This window comes from Lagopus muta, chromosome 12 (genome assembly GCF_023343835.1).
Source record: "Lagopus muta isolate bLagMut1 chromosome 12, bLagMut1 primary, whole genome shotgun sequence".
NCBI classification, from domain to species: Eukaryota; Metazoa; Chordata; class Aves; order Galliformes; family Phasianidae; genus Lagopus; species Lagopus muta.
In genome coordinates this window covers 17,117,579-17,138,540 of record NC_064444.1, presented here as the reverse complement: position 1 = coordinate 17,138,540, position 20,962 = coordinate 17,117,579, and the positions used below count along the sequence as shown (strand labels likewise).

The following is a 20,962-nucleotide window of genomic DNA, read 5'->3' as shown; positions in this document are numbered from 1 at the left end:
TGGTGGTAGAAAACAAGAGCCACAGATGTTTGTGCTGCTCTGCATGGCTCTGTATGATCAGCACTGAGTGAGTGAGGGATTAACCTGCGAGGCACAGCAGAGGAGGCTCAGACCTTGCAAGCAGACTTACTCTAGTTTCTTCAGGCTCCCCATTCCTCCTAAGCTCTTTGAAAGTGCAGCAGCAAAGTCATCACCAAACCTCCTACTCCGAAAGCTAAAACATAAAGAAAAGGGAAAAAAATTAAATACAACAAAGAAAGTAGCCCACACAGCAGGTTAAAACGTAACAAAAAACATATGTGTTGAATTGATTTTATAACAGGGGCTGTGTCACTTTCTTTTTTGGTGGAATCTGGTTTTTAAAAAACCATTAAACTTGCACATTAACTGCATGCATTGAAAGGACAGAAAGCTTTTGTCTTTTGGTCTTTTGTCTTTTGGTACAGTGGCACCTACCTACTAAGTCGCAAGCAGGATGACTCCAGTCCAGGTGCTGTTAGTTTGAGTGGCAAAGCAACCAACATTTTCCAGAATATAAAAGACACAAGGTCTGAAGGCAAAGTACCTCCTTTATGGGGGGGATTACATAGAAGATACTTCCATAGAAAAATCCCAAGAGATCCTGCTTGGAAAGTCCCTCCAGCATTACAGCAAAGTACTGATAGGGAGGGCACCTTGGATTGCAGTTGTGATCTCCTGTTCACCTGCTTTATGGTGACTTCATCATCATTTTTTCATTTGCTCACCACGATTTATCTTGCCTTTTAATGCCAAGCAGCACTTTTCATTCTCCCCTCATCTCTCAGGCTAACTACCTTGTTGCTTTCACTGCTTTCCAAACAAAAAAATAAAAAACCAGCCAGAATGGATTTATCACCTTAACATCTTCCAGCCACTCATAAATACAAAGGGTGGTGAGGCACTGGAACAGGTTGCCCAAGGAGGTTGTGGATGCCCCATCCCTGGAGGCATTCAAGGCCAGGGCCTGGGCAGCCTGGGCTGGGGTTGGAACTGGATGAGCACTGTGGGCCTTTTCAACCCAGGCTGTTCTACGATTCTATGAAATAAATTATTTACTGAGTTTCTCTGCTGTCAAAATTGCTGTTTTCTCACATCCTCTTTCTCTCCCCTTTACAACAGAAATGCTAGGTTTGCCCTGCCAGCCCCCAGCACACCGCACGTTTACCTCAGATGCTCCACATTCCTACAGCTGGCCAGCATCTCCAAACAGCCTGTGTCTAAGGGGCACCCCGCAAAATCCAAACGAGTCACATCCTGGCCCAAATTGATGACAAAAACCAAAGCCGACATGTCCAGAGGTGTCAGTCTGAAGTTTTTAAACTCATACTTGAAGTTCAGCAGGCTCCCAATGTGCTGGGCCACTTGAAGGCCCTGCGTTTCAAACGTGCAATGGCAGAGCTCGATGACTTTGGGCCCGGTCAGCTGAGTGGCTGCCAGTTTCTTGAGGGACTGAAGGATGACATCTTGCTTATCCTGCACCCAAGCTTCACTTTGTTCAGCTAGCAACATGAGAAATGTTCTACACTCTTTAGATGACAAGCCTGAGAGGAAGATGTGAAAGCTCTCCATGAACTCAGTCTTTGCCTCATTCCTTAACGTCCACTTGGACTTCAGAGATAACTTCCTCTTCAGGTGGCTCTTGTCCACATTCTTGCTTATCATGAGACAGAGGGCTGCAAAAAACTCCTGCAGGCTCAAGTGCACAAAGGCATAGCCGGTCTCGGGGCGAGCGCTGTTCGTCTTCACCTCAAAGACAGTCAGCAGACCGTGCAAGGAAGCAAACTCTTTCACGTGCTCTGGAATATCTCCAACGTAAAACACGAGCTTCTTAGCTTCCAGGCCTTTCAGTGCAAGATCACACAGACCCAAAATGGCCTTCTTGTTACTGTTCAGCTGAGCCTCCTCATCACCCGCATGCTCTCCCTGCTGTTTGTTTATGAAGATGAGAAGCATTTTGATATAAAACTGTGTCATGGTCTGAGGGAGTTCCACGCTCGTCTGATGTTTAAGGAGCCAATACTCCAAACAGATGCAGACGACGTAACACAGAGCAGGGATCTGGCACATGCTGAGGAGCTTGGTGTTGTTCTTCAGGTGAGCGATGGCTTGCTCTCTGAATGAATGATGACGAAAATAGTGGCTGACGTATTCCTCAACCTTCTCGTGATCAAACCCCCAAACTTCTGCCAACAAATCCACTGTGTTTATCAAGAAGTCGGGGAGCCTCTTAGGGCGACTGGTGACCAACACCGTGCAACCAGGCAGGAGGTTCCCATGACAAAGCTCTGCAAAGAGTTCAGATATGGACATACTGGAGCAACGATTCGAGCTTCCTTTAGAAGATGACGACACGTCCATGTTACCCGCAAACTCATCCAGCCCATCAAAGATGATCAGTATACGCTGGGCGTTTTCCAGGAGGTGCTGGAACACTGCATCAGAGCTGTCTTCAGGCTGAAGAAACAGGTCAAACAAAAGCTCCTTCAGAGTCAGTTTTCTTTTTAGTAAATTCAACTGCCGGAACTCAAACAGGAAAGTGAAGAGAAACTGATGCAAGACACCTTCTGCCCACTTCTGACAAATCCTGTGCATCAGCACGGTCTTGCCTGTACCTGGTTTACCAAACAAAAAAATCACCTTCGTTGCACCCGATCGGACCACGCTACCAAACAGATCTGATACCCTCACGGCTGTATCCACACATTCTTCTGGCTCGGGGGCACTGGGCACGTCCTCTCGGGGTTTATCTGCCCTCTCTTTCAGTCGGGAGGCTTTGCTCTGCCGAAGAACGAGGTTGACAAAGGCTTGGCTGAAAGCCAGCGGCTGCACCGGCTCTTGTGCTGCTGCTCCTGCTGCTCTCCTGCTTCCGTATCTCTTGCAGATGGAGTCAACGAGAAGACGGCGATACTTTTCAGCTGAATCTGAGGAAGCAGAGTGAGTCGAGGGTGAAAAGTTAGCTCTGAGCTGGAACACAGCAGACACTGCTGCTCCCGGAGAAACCCCGGCCCTGATCAGAAGCTGCTTCACACAGCTAGAGATGCACATTATGAACACACAGAAATGTTTTTTTCCCCTTTTGCACCAGTGTTACACAGCCCTCAGGCCTGCTCAGACCACTGAGCCTTTCTTGGATTTACTGTGACTTGATTTTGTCATCGCTCATCCATTCAGTTACCATTCTATTTTAGAGTGAGCTGAAACCATACATGTTTTTAACATGTGGAGCCTTTAGAAGGTTTTAAATCATCACATCTCCCAATTTGGTTTAAAAAGAAAAAACCCAACAAATAAATACAAAGAAGATGAACAGCTGAATGCTTTACAATGCTTTACAAGTCTTTACATGCCATCTGCATCCCCAGCCAGGTCCCACTGTTGATACATTTCAGAACCTGTTGCGTAAGAATTTCTGCAGACACAAAGCAGAAGTTTCCTTCAATGCAGGAAATTGGTTTGCTGAGTACTTATGCAAGGAAGTTTTAAACATGTCCTTTCCTCAGAGGGAAACCCATCACTGCTCTGCTTCTGCATATCAACATACCCAGGCGTTGCTGTTTAGCATCCCTATCACTGATGGGGCTGCTGCTACGGCGGCGGCGCGTCAACCCTGAAAGGGAAAGGTGGACACACATCAGAACAGTAGTTGGAACGTCAGCTTACAGAGAGCTGGGTAAGGCTCTTCAGCAAAGCACCCAGGGAACTGAAAAAAGGAGCAAAATCAGGGAGAGAAAACTATTTGGAAATTCAAGCTGAGCTTACACAACGGTTTTTGCAGTTGCTGAAGTAAATGCAGACATGCATCCAACTACTGAAAGTTAAACTGATAAGTACAGATTCTATACTCGGTCTTCACCAAAAGGCCATGGAAGAGAAGTCTCCTTCTCTGGAGACATTCCAAGTATCTGGACACCTTCTTGTGTAACCTGCTTTAAGGAACCTGCCTTGGCAGGGAGGTTGGAATTGATGATCCCCAGAGGTCCCTTCCCACCCCTATGATTCTGTCACTCAGACAGTCAGCTTGGGCTGGTCCTTACGGCCCAAACACTCTGCAGCTCCCAGGATTGCCCTTGGCATCCAGGCTGCTTAATGTTTAATGGAGCCTCCTGAGCTCCATTGCTTTCCAGGCTTCCAGCACTTTGGTTTATTCAGTTCATACAGGTTTATAACACCAGCTGTGCCTACCGCAGCGTAACGTGCTACTTTCTTATTCAACCTCCTTGGGTGTTTTTGAAGAAAACTTGAGCAGGTCCTTCTATCTCTCTGAGGGACACGTGACCAGACACAAGAAATCAACATCTATCTGATACTGGAACATGACAGCAATGACCAAGTGTTGATCATTTTCAGCCTCTGACAGCTGGGAGATCAGAAATGGTACAACCTGCTTTGAAACCTCTCTGCAGGAAACAACACAAACTGTAAAAGGCACATGCTTTGAAGGGTGATGTTTAATGTATTAAGTTTAGTAAATGATTCTTTTGCTCTGTCTCTTGTTTGCTGAGCAATGCCAAAACCTCAGCCAAAAAGCAACCACTAAAAAGCATCCTAGGAAGTGACCCCATTGGCACCACAGCTGCTGGAATGTCAAAAAGGAAAAGGGAAAGGAATATATGTATATGTTCAACGTATAATTAAAGGAATATATGTATATGTTCAATGTATAGTTAAAGGTAAGGGACAAAAGTGGATAGGTCTGCATACAGTGTAGTTGAACAAGCACTGGAGAGGTGCGTGGGGCGTGGACAAAGTGGTTCTGAGCGTATGGAAGAAGAGTGCCAAACTTGAGACAAGAGATTATGCCACATACAGAGAGCACACATCCCAGCTACCCGCTGTAGCAAAGCCCACAGCCCAGTTTCTTTGAAATATTCTCCACTCCTCCTCAGGATTCAAGTCCACCCAAAGCAGGATAAGCCCGCGTGATGGACCTGGAAGAGAGCAGGAACAGAAAACACCAATGATTAAGATGTGTTTGCTGCTCAGGGAGTGCAGTGTTAAAAGCCTGCTTGCAAACATAAAAGTTGTAAGACGCTGAACAAACCTCAGCAAGGAACACAGGCAGCTCTGCAAGAAGATCCTGCTGCTGCCAGTGTTTTACCAATGGGCAATCCAGCACCCTGACAGCAATATCAAGCACCTCTAGAGGACCCAAGGTTTCCACTTTGCTCTCTGCACTGCCAGGCTGATGGCTCAGGAACTCCTCTGTGCTGCAGCCTGCAGAATGCAAGGCCTCATTTCCTACTGCTTCGTTTTCCTCCCTCACACATCTCAGAATGACACAGCAAACTGATGGCTGCTTTCAGCATGAACAGGAATCAGCAGATGACCTGGATTGATTCCTTTTGCTGCAAACACTCAGCAAACTGGATGTCAGAGTCACATCCTTTGTGTATCCTGCTGTGGGATTCCTTACACTGAGAGGGCCTGGGCTGCTCTTTCATTTCTGGAGGCTGAAAACCTGGAGACTGAGGAGGCAATTCAGATTTTAGCAGCCTCCAGTTCTTCCAGCAGCTGTAATGTGAGAGTCCAGGGACAGTGCTGAGTGGTGCCCCAATCCAACAGCATTTTCCAACGATGCCACGTCCAATGATGGCACTGCAGAGCTCTAAGGGAAGAGGAGGGATCCCTCATTTCACAGTCTGCATAGCTGGAAGTCCACAGTCCTAAGTTCATCCCTGAAAATAGTCCTAGACTTATTACCACGCATTATTTTAAGCTCAGATTCCCGCATCCTAGAATGATTTCTGTTGGACTGACTCCAGGTTAGTCTGTCTGATAATTCTTTAAAAGCCAAACCAACTTCCTCCACTTCTCAGTGAGCCAACCATAGCATAGCTGTAAAAAGTGGGGGTTTCACACAGTGCATGGGAGATTCCCTGGAAAGAGAAACTGAGTGGGTTCCCCATCAGAGCCAGGGCCAAAAAGGCTATTCTGAAATGCAGGGAAAGAAAATGAAACAGGAGATGTTTATCTGGAAAGCACCACCAGAAAAAACAAACCTGAAGTTACAACGCGTGACAATCACTTTGCCAGTGCTGTAGCCAGTATGTGGGACATTTGTAGTCTTGTCCAGCCCACAGGCAGAACACATACATTCCAAGACCATTGAGAGCATCACGGATCTGTTTCAGCCTTACCTCTTGGCACAGAGGACTGGTCACTCGTATCTGTGTGCACTTCTTGCTTCTGAGTCGAGTTACCTAAAGGAGTTGAATGGGAAATCAGAGTTATTGCCATCATTCTGCTCTTGAAAACTGATCAGATAAAATGAAAGAGCAAGTAGCTCACAACACAGACAGCGACATACTAACAAGGCTCTGTGTAAGGGCTGATGCAACACAGCCAGGTTTCTGGTACCCCATCTTATCTCCTCTCAGCTTGCTCAAATTAACAATTAAGCTCTGCTTTCAAGGTGTGAAACAGCTGTTCAGTACGACATACACAAAGTCAGAGCACAAGCAGCTTTGGCTAATCTAAAACCACAACGCAGCCAAAAAGAAGTTCCGTTCTTCCCTGCTTCTGCACAGGAGCTGTTTCTGGGATGAAACTCAGCCCAAGCAAGGACCTCCTCTGACTCACTGCATGGCAGCACAATGCTGTGCAGTGAAGGAGGCAGCTGGAGATGCAGGAGCTCCCTGGCAGCCCCACAGTCACTAAACTTCTGAGGGAGATCCTGCTCGTACCAAGCAGGAGTCTGCATACCACCAGTTAGGTAAACTCACGTCCCAGAGGATGGCTCCCCAAAACCAGATGGGAAGCCTTCACACACAAGTTCTCTTCGTTGCCATCTCCAGCTGGAAATGCAGGCCAGTGCTGTGGTATTTCTACCTTTAGCATCAGCACAAAAGCAATGAAGAACAAGGCTGCAAATGCGGCCATGCCACAGCCTCGCACAAAATCCATTCAAGATCTCTCATGCGCTGACTCTTGCCCTGTGTGCCACATAAAGCAAAGCACCACGAGCTGTGGTCCCAGTCTGGTTCACCATGCAGTCAGAAACACGTTTTCACAAGAGTCACTTCAGCTGAGGCAATCACAGTTCATCTTCCCCAGCTAAAGACCACTTTGCTACTCTGAAGGGTGTCCTCCTCAATGCCATCTTCTGCCCTGACTGGGACAGCCCCTGCCATGCACAGGGTCAGGCTGCCCTTAAAATCACACTAGAGCAAAATCAAACCAAGTCACCTTCAAGCAGGAGCAGTGATGCTAAAATGGTAACACTGCAGTTTAACTGGCATAAGCCAACACTGAAACCCGAAGAAACCATTTCTTTCATGATACTTCATGTCATTAAAAGGCGAAAATCTGTTTCAGTTTTAGTCCTGAGGTGAAGGCCACATCAGTCCTAAGTGCAATTTCCTGCTGCTTGACTGATCTCTCCCTTCTGCAAAAGTAACAGCTGCTGAAGTCGGTCACTAACGGCTGCAACCGTTGACTGATGCAAGTAATGGCAAGTTATTGCAAGCAGGGTGTTAGATACAGGCTGCTGAGATCTCATCACTTCCTGCTATGCAGGGTGCTAGCAGAGGAGAAGTTAGGTCCCAGGTAAGCAATACAATGAGGTATAAGCACAGCTGGGTTGGTACTGTAGGCCTTCATAGTGTGCACACCCCGTGTGTGCCTACACCCTGGTACACAGTGCAGTGGTTACACTCTAGAGGGGACTGTGTCAGCTACAGAGACGTTGCTTCCAAGTAAAAATGAGGGATGTGGGGAAGTGCTTTCCTTTTTCTGCAAGTACTTTAAGACTTTTCTAGTTCTTTTCCTCCTGGATCAGGAAAACCAAAACCAAGCAGTTAAAAATCCATGGAAATAAAGGATTGTTCTTAATTTTTTCTACACATATATCAAAACATTTCATCTCAGCTTTATTGGAGAGGGAACATGCATTTTTAATCGGTTTTAGCTTTTACAACTATTTTTTTTTTCACTCTCAATTTACATTTCTAAGCCAAATATCCAAATATTCTCCAACTCACATCAGGCCAATTGTTGTTGAAAGGGCAATCACAGCCAGCTGGTCACCAGCACCCAGCAGAAGGACAAGAAGAGAAATATATTACGTATATTGCATTCTAATGGACTTCTCCCCTGCTCAAAACACCCCATCTGCAAAAGCCCAGTCCACTGCCAGCCTGCAGAGGGGCATTCAAAACGAGGTGATGCTAGCAATGCTGTAAGCAACCCACTTGTTTTCAGATTCAGATGAGAAAGTGCCCACCAACACCAGCCGTGGTGAAAAAGCACTTCTCAAAAACATGAAGTGCTGCTGTTTGCTGGCAATAAGCATTTTTGAAATGACTGCTCTTCTTCCAGAGATTATGGTGCGAGGGGCGAACCAGAAGGAAAGGTAGCTCATTTACCAGGTGGCTTGGGCTTGCCTGCAGCTGCCTGAGCAGCATGGACTGTCACTTCCCACTGACTGAGTGCATAATTGAGGGCTTTGGCAGCATCAGTGCCTTCAGAGGGCCAAGACACCGGCTGTGTTAGGAGAGCAGTCAGAGGAAGCTGGTCCACCCCTGCTACCTACCTTCTCCTGCAGAACTCATGAGCAGTATCTCCATTTCCAGGGGCAGGTCACACTCCATGCACAGGCATTGTGCAAACTGTTTCCAGGTGGCGTGGCCAGCCTTCTCCAGCAGGTCGAGGAGCACAGAGACCTTTTCTCTGCGGTCAGCAACACCTGCCCAGCTGCTGAGGACAGCCATGGGGAGGAAGCGCTGGGAGGCAGCGAGCAGCCAGTCGGGACGGTGGCTGAGGAACTCCACTAGCTGGGGGCGGATGCTTGCTACAGCTGCTTCCAGGTTGAGATCGTCGTTCTGGAGTGTGGGCTGGGGGGATGAAAGCTGAAAGGGTAGCAATGGGCATGGAAGCGAGAGATGCTCACCCCGCAGTCCTGCTGTTGAGCAGGATTTGTTCTACCCCCCTGGTCCACCCAGCACTTCTTATCTGCCTTGTGGCAAATCCTAGCCCGGACACAAGGCGGTGCAATGACTGCTGTGTTTGCCTGCTGCGTTGTGCTGCAATGGACGAGTGCAAACAACATGAGTCAGGCTCTCCAGGTGCAGCCAGGCTCCTCTGCTGTATTGAGGCAGTGACCATCTGCCAAATATAATACCAAAGGCATCTTTTGCATGCAGCAGCTCCTCTAGAGAGGCCTGGGACTCTAAGAGTAAGATACTTCCCACCCCCAAGGGCTCACAGTGCTATTCCTGCTACTCATTTTGTGGGGATGATCACTACATTTCTGCTTTGGTACAACACCACCAATCTCTTCCACTTCCCTCCAACAACAAAGCCATGCACGCATGTTCTCCTACCTGCATTGCTGTGTAGTCAGCCTCCTTCCAGTTGTTCTAGGTGCAATCCAGCAGTATATGCAAATACGAAGTTACTTTTTCCTCCATATCCTGCCAAAGAAGTGGTCACCAGTGGCAGAGTTTCAGCACACAGCAGCACCTCAACACATGGTGCATGCCTATATGTAGCACCCTCACTCAGTGTGGATCCCTAGGAGAAACAAGAACAGAGCAGACATGAAGAGCAGAGTACACATGAAAAGGTACAGGCAGCTACATGGGTGACAGGTCTAGAAGCTCTGTCCTTGATCCTGGGCTCAGCTGCGGAGCTCTCCTTCTGCAGGAAAGATTCTGTTGTACAGTACATGGTGGTACTGCACAATAGACAACCGGTGCCATAGTTTTCACTTGAAGAGTCAAAGATCAGTGACTCCTTGATGGATTCCATCTCCATCTCTGTGGAATCATCCCTACCTGGATGATCTCCAGCTCAAACCAGATGTGACCACAAAATCTGGACATCTGAGGATCTGTCACTGATGTGATAAGAACACAGGGCTCAGCCTAGTGTGAGATACAGATGAAGAAGACAGGCTTTACAAGAATATCTCAAGAGACTCATAGCTTCCCTGGTGTCACTGCCTGACTTGAGCTGCTCATCTCACTCAACTTGACTGGTTGCAGCCACTCTGACTGCAAGGAAAGGATGAGGAAAGGGATTAATTACATTCACACACCTCCAAACACAGCAAAACCCTAGCACAAGTGAGGCAGCATTAGGAGCATGCCACTGGGCTGTCCCTAGCACCTTGCTGCCCTAGTTTAATGTCTAAAGCCAGTACTAACTACCACTACCATTACCAACCTCACAAAAAAGTCAGAGAAACACAACCCCCCACTGATTCTCTGTCTTGTATCTGGAGTGGATGACCCCTCCAGGTCCAAGACTACATGTGTTTGGTGTGGGAAAACAGAACAAGTGAAAGAGCTCCGGCTTCAAGCTGCCAACATGGTTTAGCATTGGACTTTGGTTATCTATAGCTGTTGAACCGCAGTGTTTCACCACAACAAATCCTCTCCTTCTACCCTCTGCCTTCTGCATGCAAAAAGCTGGGCTTGAGGGAATGGCCCTAAGACCCAGCAACAGTGTGTCCTAGGGGGGCTGAATTATGCAGGTGAGAGCAGGACTGGGGGTAGGACAGAGGCCAGTATAGCTCAGCGTAAGGACAAAAAGCTGGTAACACTGTTGAATGGAAGCATCCTCTTAGGTGAAATAGATTGGATGGAATCCTGTTGGGCTCAATAGTTCTCTCATTTGCTCCTCATACTGTTTCTCACACTATTCTTCTGGATAAAATGTCCACCATACAGCTAGGCAAAACACAACGCAGTGGGTGAACAACAGGCTGACAGGTCAGGCTCTAAAGGTTGTAGTAAGTGGGGTTCCAGTAGCTGACACTGAGTCGGGAGGAGCTGCTGAATCCATCAAGCAGTCACTAATCTTTGACTCTTCAAGTGACAATTATGGCACTATGGTTGTCTATTTTGCAGTACCACCACGTACTGTACAACAGAATCTTTCCTGCAGAGCTCCATACCTGGGTTCCCAGCCCAGACCACACTTTCAGGAAGCGTTACACACTAAGTGAGGCAGCTCTGGGGTCCATCAAAAAGGAAATAAAATCCCACTGTACAAATCCCCCCACAGTGCCTTGGCACTCACTATACTAACAAGAACAAAAAGGTTCCTGGTGGAAATGGCAAGAAAACTGGACATAACCAGTGTTCAAATATAAGCTGCCACTCAAACCAAACTGCAGACTAAAAGGGTTTCCTGCACAGCCAACTTCAATTCCAGCAGCCTGAGCAGAGTGCTACTGAATGTCATCATCTGTGTTTTCCTTTCCCCGCACAGAGCTCTGCAGACAGCAGTGCTCTGACTTCACTCCTCAGCTGGTTGAGAGCTAAATACTTAATAAGACCATACTGAAAATAATAACACTAACCAGACCTCAGCATCAGTGATGACTGAAGGCCATTCAGGCAAAGAACAGACACACGAATTAACATAAGATTCATTTCAGGGACAAAACGACACTGAAAAGTCTGCTGAAAGCGAAAGCACAACGCCTGCCCAACCACCAGAAAGGATGGGAAGCAGTGAAACGCCTCTGAGCTCTATATAAAGTGCAAACAAAACAACCTGAGAAGGGGAATCAAAGCTTTAAGCCTTGTTCTTCAAATGCAGAAGCGCAGCACAAAAACACACGCCCCCACCTCAGCACGCTCACCTTTCCTTGCCACCACAGATATAACAGAAGGATGAAGCTCCCTTGCAAATCTGTTGTAAATCTACCTCCTTGCGTGCTCCTGGAGTGTGTGCAACTCACCCAGAAGTGAAGCAGCAGCAGCAAAAGCCAAAGGAGAAGCTACAGCACAAGGGAGCAGGGAGACAACATCGTCTGTCATGAATTCACGACTTACTGCTTTCCGTTTGGTGCCCTCCGGGACTTTTAGAGAGCAAAAGACAATGCAAAATGAAAGTTAGAACAGCCAGGAATTCCCCCAGCATCAACGCATCTGTGAGTAAGCAAGTCAGATGTGCCACTGCACCCAACAAAAACAACACAGGGAAGTTATCCTTTCCCGGAATCCACAGCCAGATGGTGATGGACAAAAAGCATTAGGGGGCTGCTCCAAAGGAACGGGTTTGTGGGTAATTGGGTGGGAGGTGGATGGCTGGACAAGACGACCACAGAGGTCATTTCCAACCTTAACAATCCCATGGTTCTGAGGGCAAATTTCAACCAGAATAACCTCTTTCCTTGGTTTGGTTCAGGCTCTTGCAATAGAAATGTTATTTAGACGCAAAAAGCCTGATTACGCTGGGAGAAAGGGAAATATCGGTTTACTATTTCTGTTGTATCTACGAGAAAAAAAGTGATCTTTATTTCCTTTGGAGAAGGAACGGGATTTAAGTGAGAACAGAGTGGGAATGGACGGGCTGAGGAAAGATTGCACTGTGTGTGCAGAGAGGATCCAGATTCGGCAACGCAGCACACCTGGCCGCTTCAAAGTCCACGCATTGGAAAAGAAGAAAGGTAAAACCAAAACCCAGAGCCAGCAACACCCACAAAGGGTGGATGGGGGTACAGCAGCCTGGAGTGCAGATGGGGGAGCTGAGGAGGCATGGGGCAGCCGACCCCCATGGGCTGCTCTCCATCCCCACACTACATGCTGTTGGTGTGTCAGTGGGGCCAGAAGAGCAGCCTGGCGGCTCAAAGGGGCCAAACACTCCTCCTGCAAAGTGGTATCCGAAAGCCCCTCGGCTCATACCTCGCTCGGTCACAGAAAGCCACAGCATCTGCCATTCGCCTTCTCCCTTCAGGCTGAAGCAACCGATGTGGGTAATTTCAGAATGAGCCATCTCAATGCGGCTTCCCTCATGGGAAGGAAGTTTGGCCTCGAGAGCAAAGCTGTGCCCAGCAGCACTTCAAACCTCCATGTGGGACAGCAGGAAGCGATGGTTGGTCACCAGACCTCCATAGGGCCGCGCTGGGCTCCCATGGCCACCTACCCCACCGCTTTCTGGCCACACACAGCACCTCAGTGAGATGAGGGGATGCAAGTCACGGGGGGACTCGCACACCCCAACGCACAGCCCCAAATGGGGTCTCAGCCATACGCTGTGAGGGGACGCGATGGCCACCAGCCCCCGGTCACCACCAGCCCAAAGCCTTCTGCAGGTGCCAAGCGCAGCTCCTCCGCCCTCAGGGCACAGAGCGCGCAGCCCCGCGCAGGACGGACGGACGGACGGACGAGGACGGTGACCCCGCAGCCTCCCGAGGCACGGGACGCCCACCCGCAGCACTCACCCCAGTGTCGGTCCGGCCCGGCTCTCCCCCATCGCGGTGCTCACGGTCGCCCCGCCGCGGCTGACCCAAAAGTGAAACCGCGGTTTCTGAGAACCGCTTTGCCGGGAAAGCACGTGGTTCGTGCCGCGCTACCCGGCTCCACGCCAGGAGCCGCGCGAGCCGCGAGGCGCTGCCCTGCGGCTTTCCCGCGCACCGAAGCCCCCTCAGCGCCCGCCGCCATGTTGCGAGGGGTTGCACTGCGCGCCCCGGCACCCCCAGCTTCAGCAGACGGAGCCGTGAAGACGGGAGGTTTCCCCTCTGCGAGCCAGAGCGGAGGTGGAATGTTGCAGCAGAGCTGCTCCAAGGCAGCCAAATCACACTCCTCAACTCCCACTGTGCTGTCAGGCAGCTGGTTGAGCCCAGTGCTCCTTCGGCCACGGAGCAAACTACAGTTGGCAAAGGGAGGAGGTTCCTTTTCCTCTCTAGTATGGGGCAGAATGAGGAGAATGTCACCCTCTGCCTTTGCTGATGTGATCATCACTACGTCCTTATGTTTGGCACTTTGAGCAGAGTATGGAATGAACCAATACTGCAAAAGAGCTGAGCCCCTTCGGATAAACAAGGAGGAAGGAATAGGATCCTGCTGCCTGAGCAGATACTTACTCTTCCTCTCATCATCTCCTTGGCTTCCTTATCATTTTTATTACTTCTGTCACATTTGCTCAACAGCACGAGCACGGTTTGCCCGCGGCTCTACATGGTGCTGGGTGTACCCAGGACACAAGGTGTGTGTGCTCACAGACTGCTCTCCAAACTCACGTCTTCAGCCATACAAGAGATGCCAAAAGATGGGCCAAGCCTCTTTCTGTTAGCTCCCACTGTTAACCCAGCGTCCGCAGCCTTCAAGAATTCAACCCTTACTTGCAAGCTCCTTGGGATCCCCTTTAAAGATCCTGGCATAAAAGCATCAAGGGCTTCGCAAAGACAAGTCTCAGCGGAGATGCAATTGCACGGAAATTGCAGGGCTTCTCAGGAAAACAAAACAGAACTCAGCAGAGGCTGATTCAAACCAATTTGTATTTTGTTTCACACCCAATCTGCTTGTACAAAGAGACCGGTTCTATAACGTTTTCTTGAGGAAGTTAAGCAGCAAATGGTTGGGGAAGCTAAAGTCAAGCTGTACAATTAGGTATCTCTAAAAACGCAGGGGGAAAAAATACATTAGTGTTCTGTGCTATATGTTGGGATTATCGTACTTCCATTAAAGGCTTTGAGAGCCAGGTATTTCTAAACTCTGCTTACCTTTCTTGTGATGATCTCAGGGTTTTTAATCTCAAACAAATGAAGCCCTTTGCTGTTCATCAGTGAGGTTAAAGCTGGTTCGATCTCTACAGAATCAGTAAAACCACCCAGTTATGGTTATGGCCATCCTAGCTTGCTGCTCTCGTGTGCTGTGACCTTATCTTGCCCAAAGCTAACTGTGCCTTCAGCCTGGCAGAAACTCCCTTTCCCTTATCCCAGCCATTCACAAAGGTGGTTCTTTCTCCATTGCCCAGCAGAAATTCATACCAGCAGAGTGAAAAGTGTAATTCCATCCCCTCTTCCCTTGCCACTACCAAGATGGGGGAGATATCAGTGTACTTCTTCAGCAAATTGGTACAGGAGAACTGATGATAAGTGCTCTGCAGAGAACTTTGGCACTTCCCTGAAGGGAAAACTCACTTGAAATCACTTCTGGGATCCCAACAGCGGAGATCATCTTCTGCAGGAAGTTTCTTATGGGCTGGTCATTCTGAAAGCCAGACAATTCATACAGAAGGGTTGTGAGGTTGTAGTTTAGCAGCAGATGGCCTAGAGAATACTTGCTTAGGACTTACTCCACTTGGATCAGCTGTGCAGTTAAAGACTTTAAACTCTATCCTGAAGGGAAGAAAAAAGGAAGCAAAACAGCAATAGGGGACGAAGAAATCTTCACTGTAGTGCTTTCAGATGGGGGCTCAATGAAGCAGTGGAATACCTAAGGAACTCCAGCACTCACCTGGAATCCAGAGGGCGCAAAATGAGTTTCTTTTCCACATAGGCAGCTTGGACAGTGACCGTGATTTCCTGCACAGAGATGCACAGAGGTAACTCTCCTTGCCTTACAGCAGGGAGCTCTTATCTGGATATTCTGGTTTGCTTTCTATAATACAGAGTTTAATGCTTTCTGGCTTCACCTCCAGATATTACCGGCGATCTGGCCAAAGGTCTTGGCAGTCAGGATATGCAAGAACTGACCTTCTCCATGTATAGAACTGTCAAGGGCTCTTCTCCTGGGGAAAGGATGCTGATCTCCACTGCTACCAACGACTTCACAACTGTCCCTTCGGGCTGGAGAGAGATCTCAGGAAGGGCAAGGCTCCACACCTTGGCCACAGAATCATTGTAGGAGTTGCCTTGGAAAATCTGGTCAAATAAGGAACAGAAGTCAGGCTTTTGTCATACTGCTTCCCAATTTCAGACCCACTTCCCATACAGTTTCATTTCCCACATCACAAGAGGCCAACAGCTCTGCTGGTTTCAAGGAATTTATGTCAACCTGGAGGATGGAGAAATCCTTGAAAAGCACAACAATCTGTCCTCCAGCCTCTGGTTTCTCCACCAGCCCGACCCAAAACTCTTAAGTTGTCCAGGGAAGGACACAAAACGCTCGGAGTAGGACCAAAATTTACCAAACGCACTGCCTTCTGTTGTGCTTCTGTGTCTTCAAATTCAAACAGCGCCTTCAGAAACAAAGCAGAAACAGGTTGTTAAAGAAATTAAGAGATGCTGGATGCGGCAGAAGATGCACGCGCGGCCTGCAGCCAGAGGCACGGTTCCTCCTGAACCCACCACCCTTCTGAGAACCACAGAAAAATCACACACCGCTTTACAACCCAGAAGTCAAGTTTTCTGTCAGCTGACGTCCCTCTAAGGGATAGCACCGCCTGCTAGTGTGGACTTGTTATGGATGTACCAATTTCTGACCGGGTGCACACGTAATACTGAGGAACTGGCCCTGCAAGTCACCTGCAGCTTCTCCCCTCTGATGGTCAGCACCAGGCGCCCATCTAGGAAAGCCGCCGAAGCCAGGGAGTTGAGGATGTGTTCAGACAACCAGAAGTACAGCATTCGGGATTCGGACAGCAGCGATGGGGAGAAAACAGAGTCGCTGAGGACGTCAGAGTAGTTCTTGTACAGGACGAGGCCCTTGAAAGGAAAGCGACTGTGTTGGCAAGGACATGCAGCAGGGAGACAGGACAAAATGTCAGCAGCTGCATCTGCCAGCAGTGGTGGCAAGGGGAAGGGCTGCTGGACTCAGAGCAAACACCGTGGGCAGGAAACCTTTGGTTTCTGAGGAGCCCGAATTACTTTACCTTGTGGTGTGATTCTAGGTAATTTGCTTTAATTAAAGGATCTGATGCAAGGGAAATATCGAGTCCAATGGCCTCATCTCTGACAAAATTTTCTGCCAGGAGAAAGCACAAAAGCCTTACATTGAAAATACCACCAGCAGCAGAGCTTGCAGCATGCAGCACTAGGACATGCTGCAGAAGGTAACCTGGAAGCTGTAAAAGGAACACGCATTGGGATGGGACAGGGGACTCACTCCTTTGAGTGCTAGTGCTGACCCCAACACTGCTTCTGGCTCTCAGTGGGAACCCATGCATGTTTTTGAGGGACTATTTTAATGGATGTGGTTGCTGTCCTGTTGGGACTCAAATATTAAAGCTGCACGTAAAGGAAACAAGGAGAAAACCGAGGGTACTTACCTGCGATGTCATGGACAAAATTTGCCATCACCTGGGCAAGGAGATTTATTTCTTTGCACACCTGCAAGAGGAAGGGAGCGCCCTCAGTGTCAGCACCACCTTGTTTTGTGGATTCCTTTTGCTTGCCACTGAAACGCGTGGCTATCGTCTTGCAGGCATACTTCTCTCTTGAGCACAAACTTCAAGGTGAAGGAGATGAAATTGGTGAAGAACTGCTTCAGCCAGCCCGGCCTGCAGGGATGGGAGCAGTCAGGGGCAGCCAGGGCCCCACAGCAGGAGCAGTGGCTGAGCAGGGGGGCCCTGGCTGCAGGGGAACAGACTCACTCCTTGTCTCCTTGGAGGTGCAGCACCAGCTTGTGGAAGGACAGGTAGCAGTCCGAGGCGTCGGCAGCCACCTGCTCCTCCTGGCATACTGCACAAAAGAAGGAGAAAAGTTGACAGCTGGGGACAGCTGTGCCCGGTCTGTGTGTGCAGGGCAGTGGGGAGCACCTCCAGCCCCGCATGCCATCAGATGCCCACAGCCCAGCTCGCCGTTCCCTATGGCTTGTGGCCAACAGCTGATACTTACACAGTTTTATGTTTATCTGGAGGTCGATGGAAGACTCAATTTCAAAATCAACCGAGTGAAAGAGCTGCAGGCTGTAGGGGCAGAAGAGAAGACATTCCACACCAGAGCATGCAGCTGGTCCCAGCCACAAGGCTGCGGCTGCTTGGCCCTCAGGTACTTACAACCAGGCCCCTGCGTAGCCATAAGTCAGGGTCCCTCTGAAGAAGGCTGTCACGTTTTTGATGGCTATATCAATGGCATAGTTCTCCTTGAGCTCCACCTCACTCTGCTCTATGGACAAGTCGCTGACCTGGATGCTAAAACCAAAGAGAACCCGGTTCGTGGCCAGCCCTCAAAGCTGGGAACACAGCAACATGCTTTGGAAGAACCCCAGCTTCATTTCAGTGCTCCTCTTCAGCAACAGCCACAGCAGGAAATCCACCTGTGCTTGCACCATTGCCTTTGTCATCCCCAGACGGTGTCCCATGGGTAGACACCATGAGACCTGCTTTCAGCAGTAACCACTGGGTCAAAGCTCCCTTCCCAGTGTCGTGCTGTTCCCGTGGCATGGAATTGCAGCGGAACTCACTTGGTCAGCGTGTAAGCCACCGTGCCCAGGAGCCGCATGGACCTTTCCCCTGTGATGTTTGGGAATTTGGCGTTCTTGAACGCAGCTTGAATGAGCCGTGCTGTCTCCTGGTTCACTGTCAGTAGAAGAACAAAGATACCAAAGTGCCATCTCCTGGCCGCTAGGTCAGCCTGCACCTGGGATTGCAGCCCCGCAGAGGCATTTCACCCCCGGCATTTCCATTAGGCTTAGGAAGCAGCTTCTGAGTAAACACCGAGAAAAACCCCGCAGCTCACCTGCACCGTACCATTGGGACAGATTTTGGCAAGGCTGCGCTTGTCCTCACACTGCACAAGCTGTTGCGGTGCCTTGCTCTGAGGCTGCTTATGCATACCACTGTCAGCTACTGAGTTTCCAAAGAAAACCTTCAGAGTCTGAATTTTCTGTGCGTGTTTTCCTAAAGCTATCCAGCCCGTATCAGCCTCAGATGTACTTCTTCCCTTATACAGGACTTCTTTCCCTCCAGAAATCCTTTCTCTTACTTCAGCCCAGGATCCTTCTCTGCACGTACCACCATCGGTGGAGCTGGGATGGGGCTGTGATCACCCTTTGCAGAAGCATTAATTCTTCCCATATGCACAGAGCCCCCCAAACCCTCACAATAAAACCCCAACCCATGCTAGCAGAGACACCCTGTCTCCCCCCTTGTGCAGACCAGCCCCAGGAGGTGATGTTGCAGCAAGGAAGAAAACCCAGCACTCGTTTTCTCCTGTTCTTCCACCCCAACATGTAACAATGGTAAAACTTCGTAGTGAGGAGAAAGACCAAATACCGTTTTCTAGCTCCTTAGGGAAGCTGTTCCTGTTCAGCTCAGGCAGTATAAGCGCCCATGGTTCAACCTGCAGCCCCAAATAAGCCAGCAGCACTTACACAGCAACGCCGCGGGCTTGGTCATCCTGCAGACAATCCCAGTGACGCTGTATGGCACTGGCCCGAACTCACAGGCTGCTGCTGCATGGATGAGCATCAGCAAGATTCTGGCCGTCCCCAGCCTCATCCCTCCAGCCCACAGCATCCCTGGCTGGAGCAGTGCGTGCCAACAGGAGCAGCTGATTCTTGAGCGTGGAGAAGGCTGCTTTCATACCTCCGAGCAGGACGTGACCTGCTTCCTCCACTTATCAAAACTCATCACACATTTCCTAATCTTCCCATAGTTTCCTTGAGCCCTGTCTGGTCGCATGTTGTCTTCCTCCCGCAGCTGCCAAGGCCGTGGTAACTCGGGATGCACTGCATTGCAGGGGGAGGAGAATGAGGGATGCGAAATGGGAGTAGGAGAAAGTGCAAGGAGCAGCCTGGGATGTGCACTGCCTCCAGCCAGTCCATCATTTGTTTTTTGCACACACGTTCCAAGCTTTGTATTCCTACTTCTCTGCAAATCTCTGTTTAGGAAAGGTTAGAAAGCCAAATCCAGACCCGCTCTTTGTGCACACTTGCCCTGCATGCCCACCAACCCCTGCACCTTGGAAATATCACAGATCAAGCTGCAGGACAAAGGAAGGCTGAGTTATTTCAGCAGCAAGACCCACGAACCACCTCCCTTAGCCATCAGTCTCACGGGTGAAGGTGAGAACTCAGGGTGCTGCAAGAGCACTGAGCAAGGCACTGCTGTTCCTGACGGAGGGCTGAGCACGTCTCCTCCAGCAGCCCACGTCCGGCAGCCCCCGCCCTGAGCTTTGTTTTCTTCCTGAGTTGAGAAAGTGAACGGCCTCCAGTACCCGCAGGAGCACTGCCGGTCAGCGACCTGCATAGTAAGACTATTTGATGGAGCAAACTCGCAGCTACCAAACACTATTTTTCAGTGGTCACCACCATCAGCTGCACATTTTCAGCAGTGATGAACAGGAGCCCACATGCCACGCTTATAACAACCTGCAGCAGCAGACCCACTGTCCCATCGTGTGTCATCACTCACTGCCTCTTCATGCTCACATCCACTGTTTGGTCTCCATAAACGTTCAGCAAGCACTGATGAATGTCAGTGGCTGCTATTTTTTCCACATGGAGTTTACCTGATGTCACCAGGAGGATGATGGCCCCACTCCCTGCTGGCTTTTCAGGTCTGGTCCAGCACTGGGGCTGAGATCCCCCAGCAGTCCCCAAGGGGACAGGTCTCCACAGCATTCTTTAAGATGCCACCCAGGATCCACCAATGGCTGCTTGGGCTTGGACTCATTTTGCAATGGAAACTTACACTATGCCTCTCAAAAAGACCCTTTTTTGAGTAGAAGAAGGGTTATTCTAGGACGGTTTCTCTGTAGGAAAACAAAGATTTCTTCTCTCATTTTTAGGGCAGGGAAGCAGCAGTCCTGGTGAGGAAGCCTTGCTGGGAGCAGGAATGGTAGGAACAGGCTGACTGTTGGACTCTATGACCTTTCAGCTCTTTTCCACCCTTAACAATTCTGTGACACCTTTGCTCCATGTGCACTTCCACATCAGATGGCTTTTGGTCACACTGCCCCTCTGCTGCACATCAACATCAGTGGGAAAGTTCAACTGCTATTGCCATACCACCAACATCCACCTCTGACATCAGGGGCCAATATAACAAAATAGGGGGCTTTACTTTCAGAGCAGTCCTTGTGAGCAAATCATGGAGAGGCTGAGGTTGGAAGGGACCTTACAGCCCACCACTTCCAACCCCTGCTATGGCTTGGGTGGCCCCCACCAGGTATGGGGCACCTATAGATCTAGGTAGCAGTGCCAGGGCTCACCAACCTCTGAATCATTTCTTCCTGACATCTAACCTATATCTCCTGTTAGTAAAGCTATTCCCCTTTGCCCTATCACTGTCAGGGCCTTTAAAAGTTGGTCTCTAAGTTGCC

The 20,962-nt window shown here is 49.4% G+C and overlaps 2 protein-coding genes across 7 annotated transcripts in view; both read right to left on the bottom strand.

Annotated features, from left to right (window-relative positions):
* Nucleotides 1-13,256, bottom strand: part of NLRC5 (NLR family CARD domain containing 5) — a 36,938-nt gene extending 23,682 nt beyond the window's left edge. For 3 of the 6 annotated variants that reach the window (XR_007379432.1, XM_048958231.1, XM_048958235.1), the window contains exons 1-7: nt 11,612-11,718; nt 9,342-9,531; nt 8,552-8,852; nt 6,159-6,221; nt 3,563-3,628; nt 1,187-2,942; nt 131-214 (exon numbers count right to left, since the gene is read on the bottom strand). Coding sequence is in view for 5 of the 6 variants with exons in the window: in XM_048958231.1 (XP_048814188.1) it covers nt 131-214; nt 1,187-2,942; nt 3,563-3,628; nt 6,159-6,221; nt 8,552-8,852; nt 9,342-9,347 (2,276 nt within the window). In the remaining variant the exon portion in view is untranslated. The other 3 variants (XM_048958232.1, XM_048958233.1, XM_048958234.1) reach the window with 3 other exon arrangements.
* Nucleotides 13,257-14,233: 977 nt separating this feature from the next.
* LOC125699101 (cholesteryl ester transfer protein) lies at nt 14,234-20,478 on the bottom strand. Its single transcript, XM_048958259.1, has 16 exons — nt 19,011-20,478; nt 18,102-18,216; nt 17,695-17,829; nt 17,534-17,604; nt 17,290-17,377; nt 17,127-17,196; nt 16,966-17,026; nt 16,570-16,661; nt 16,223-16,402; nt 15,886-15,936; nt 15,452-15,619; nt 15,213-15,280; nt 15,052-15,094; nt 14,897-14,966; nt 14,477-14,562; nt 14,234-14,369 (listed from the first exon to the last, which is right to left on the bottom strand). Exons 1-16 carry the CDS (start codon nt 19,153-19,155, stop codon nt 14,295-14,297), a joined length of 1,518 nt encoding a protein of 505 aa, XP_048814216.1. The 5' UTR covers nt 19,156-20,478; the 3' UTR covers nt 14,234-14,294.
* Nucleotides 20,479-20,962: the final 484 nt, after the last annotated feature.